Source organism: Temnothorax curvispinosus, unplaced genomic scaffold (assembly GCF_003070985.1).
Source record: "Temnothorax curvispinosus isolate PA1 unplaced genomic scaffold, ASM307098v1 QBEX01011576.1, whole genome shotgun sequence".
Lineage (NCBI taxonomy): Eukaryota > Metazoa > Arthropoda > Insecta > Hymenoptera > Formicidae > Temnothorax > Temnothorax curvispinosus.
In genome coordinates, this window is record NW_020221356.1 from 69,429 (window position 1) to 73,638 (window position 4,210).

Sequence of the window (4,210 nt, forward strand, 5' to 3'; positions counted from 1 at the left end):
TATATATATATATATATAATAGAGTATCTGTCGAGTAATGACTATGTGACGCATAATGTTGAGGACAATAGAACTATCTATCCTTTGAAACATCTATCGTGGAATGGATACGCTCTTTCGATGGCATTGAGTCTTTTATGCAACGATAAATACCACGTAATGGAATAACAAACGAGACGCTAAATGACCATGTAAAAAATACGCTATTTAAAAACTGTTATTTTTCATCAAGAGCATTAAAGAGGCATCGGCGATGAATATTTATCAGCCCGAATTTCAGGCGTATACATACAACGTGACAGAAGGTACTAAAAAATTCAAGAATTTAAATAGTCGACAGTGGTCGACAGTCGTTTCGGATTCAAATTTGGTTAAGAAAAGAATTTATCGGTGCAACAGCAAAGTTTTTTAATGGTAATATACAGTTAATGGTAAATTCAATCTTGTTTTTAATTAATAATTTCTTAATAATTATTTCAATCACAAACATTAATCTCGTTAATACGCAGGGCGTGTTCCTATAGTGATATATATGTATGTACATATCTGTCAATGGAATTAGTCGAACGACATAAATGTCATTATGTTACGAATCAATACGATATTTGAGAGTGAGCACATGTATTCCTGGAATATAACCTAATCAATGTTATGCTAATAAATTTGTTACGAAACAGATTTGGATAACGAATGTAAAAATACATTTGAAAAGATCGAAGAAGAAGATAAAGAAAGAGAAGGCATATACCTACCTACCTACAATATGCAAGGCGAAAGCAGAATCAAAGATCTTGACAGATGCACTTCGGTGGATCTTTCACTTGTAATTGACCTTAAATCCGTTGCAATAGTTTCTCTTTCTTCTTAGTTTTCTCATTTGAGAAAATGATCAAAATCTCATTTGAGATTTGACAGCTTTTTCAAAAGTAAAAACTTTAGGAAAGAAAGAAAGATTTTACAAAAGTTAACTAGCATTATACTAATATGATTAATGATGTTTCAATTACTTCAAAAGCGAGATTTTAAATATAATCGAACAATCGTTAAATTACACCTTTTATTGAATGTACGTTCTTGTCTTAGTGAAACGAGGAAACGCATGTATGAATTAATTCTGTCGTCTTTCGAAAATAGCACATTAATGTGAATTATGTAAAACTGACTTCCGCAAATTGTGTTTTGTCTCTCCTCTTTCAAAAGGGAAACAATAATAGAGACGCAACGTTAATGTATTAGTACAAATATTTATACAAGTATTATTTATCATCTCATTAAAAAATGTTATTTTACACAATATTTCTATAATCGTAAGATATAAAAAAAAGATCTCAGAAATAACCAGAAATAACGTTAATGTTCTGTTGAACACGCAAAACGGATATTCTCATTTTTCAACCGCAAGAGGATAAGACCACAAATTGCCTGAGAATTCAAATACTCCTGTTTTGATCTCGTTATAGAATAACGAGGCACTATCATTATCTTTTCGAAGTCTATAAGATTTTCGTCATTTCTAGATGGAACTCAAAATAGTGAACATTATTTAAAACTTTTTTGTTTAAAACTATTATAACATATACGGATTATACAAGAACGAATGGTTTATGCGGTTTGTAAAAATAAAAGTAAATAACGGTTTAGGTAATTGTTATGAAAGCTAATTTTTTCGGCGTATCATATATGTACATGTATATAGATAGATATATATCTCGATATATATGTAATTACTTGGAGCTTGATCAATTTACGCATTACCTGCAATATGAAAATTTATTTTATCGTCCTTTGTATTATACACGCGCGAGTACGTTTTCGTGATGAAATAAAATAACGCATTCGCGCGTTTCGATGCAATTCATTAGAATAATGCAAAACACGCGAGTTTAATTTGCGTCAGCATTGCACTGTAATTTATACAGCTACAAGGATACTCCGAGCGTGTATTATACATAACGGTAAGACAGCAGAGCTAAGTTATACTAATTAAGCCATTTTCAATTGATGATTTGTTTATCAGCACATAAAGAAGCAAAATAATTTTTTTATCAGATTTTAATTTTACCGTTAGACAGTACATCCTGCACTTGTTTCGTTCGAGATATACTATTTCGGATATGCTTAGTTCTAATTAACGAAGATAGATAGGTAAATCATTCACGCTCCAGATTCTCGATGATTATTATGCTTTGCTATTAAGAATTAGTGCTCCGCGCAATCTCACGATCAATGATGTAATCGCTATTGGTTACAATCGCTGGAGCGACTCGTGGAGCGATTAATTCACTTGTATTCGCCTTGAGCATAAAGCGATTAAATACGAGGCTCTGTTTACACAACAGAAAGATTCGATAAACACATCCAAGTTGAATTTATCTGATAAAGATTTACGATGAGTATATGGGCTCAGACACAATGACAAAAATAAGTTATAAGATAAAGGAATAAAGAATAAGGGAATGTCGCATCTCACTTCAGTACACGTACATTAAAGTGAGATGCAACATGCCTTATTCCTTATTCTTTTATCTTATTCCTTATTTTTCTCATTGTGTCTGAGCCCTAAGGCGATCAATCGAGTGACTCATTGTTGATTATTCTATCTACAATGTTGTTGTGCACAATGTAATATGATCTAGATCTAGAATGCAAATGCGCGGAATTTTTATTTTCCGTGTATCATTAATAAGTAATCATGATTGTGCTTATTTGAAAGAAACGATGGAGAGGGGGGAGGAAGAGAATCGCTCATAAATTTTATAATTTAGCCAATTGAAAATCTCGTCGATATTTATTACCGCGCTGCGGTAAGCGAGAAGAAAACCTTGATCGATAATTGACAGCAAAAATAATGAAAGGAGTAATAATAAAATGGAGAAAAGATATAGAGAGAAAATGTTAATATTACGAAACCTCCCGTGGGTACTCGGGAAATTCCACGCCCTCGCACTTCGCACCGATACTCGAGATGGCGCCACGTACAGTAACGAGCCACTCGCTACGAAAAACGTTCGTGTAATTTGACATGCGGTAATTTCTTACGCCCTGACGTTGTTTGTGCCATACTGAGATTGTATAACGCTAATCATATCAACTATATAGAATAAACGTTACCATTTGGTCACTTACCGGCGCGAAATCCAGCATATAGTATGTGAAGCGCGCGGCTCTGTACGTGCGCGCTGGCTAATGGAACGATCGAGTCATGAGGAACACGATTAAAGAGAGACACTTGAAAATTCGTGTATCCGCAATAGGTTAGAATCCCGCTGTTGAGAACACTCGCTTCTCACGAATACACGATCACGATCACTACACTCTGCGGATAAGTACGTATCACTCACCAAGGAACAGACAGCGAAATAGAAAGCGTGAGGTTAGGCAGTGGGAGCACGCAGTTGCGTGCGACACCTCCGTACACTGTGATACGACGATACGTTTCGTTCGTTATAGCGCGTTTTCGAAAACGATGAATGACAGCGTAACAAGCGACGCACACTCCTCGCGGTGGTCGGCGCGGCAATGTGATTCCGGATATATTGGTTCGCTCATCGCTGCAATGGGCGACGGTGGTGGGGTACCGCGATAGGGGAGGACGGTACTACTATGCGCGTGTTGGTTGGAGAGTGCGTGGCGCGGCGCAGCGCGGCGCGGTGCGGTGCGGTGCGGTGCGGCGCGGCACGGCACGGCACGGTGCGGAGTAGAGTGGAGAGAAAGGGAAAAGAATTCTATAAGCGAGGCTGCGAGAGTGTATGGTAGCTAAGAGGTATCTAGCAGAGGTGGCTGATTCGGGGAAGGGAGTAACATGGGGTAGTTGCAGAGGGGCGCGAGCGCCTCGGAAGGGTGAGGCAGATGGCTGTTTGTAATCTCTTTGAATAGCGCGTTTTCCATCTACAGACTAAATGCTCCATTTATTAACGTTGTGATTTCACGACGTAACGCGGGCCGCGGTAATTGAATGTACGCGGAACGCGGAAAGAGTCGCGACGATGACGTATCTAACGCGAGGAATGAGTTCCATTCCGTTGTTTAGCGATAAAAACCATATCGAAATGAGGGGGCTATATCATAAAGCAGTCTGTTCCAAATTGGAAAAAAAAGTTTTTTGATTCTATGTTTCTATAAGTTTACGCTCCGATAATCAGTGAGTGAAGAGTCGATAGTCGGAATGTGCCAAGTGTACCAGCGAGATAAATAAAAGAGTGAAAAGGCC

The 4,210-nt window shown here is 37.6% G+C and overlaps 1 protein-coding gene across 1 annotated transcript in view; it reads right to left on the reverse strand.

Annotated features, from left to right (window-relative positions):
• Positions 1-3,571, reverse strand: part of LOC112461675 (alpha-protein kinase 1-like) — a 68,669-nt gene extending 65,098 nt beyond the window's left edge. Inside the window, exon 1 of the mRNA XM_025027010.1 lies at positions 3,127-3,571. Within this exon, the coding sequence (XP_024882778.1) occupies positions 3,127-3,144 (18 nt within the window). The 5' untranslated portion in view covers positions 3,145-3,571. The remainder of the gene's footprint in view (positions 1-3,126) is intronic.
• Positions 3,572-4,210: the final 639 nt, after the last annotated feature.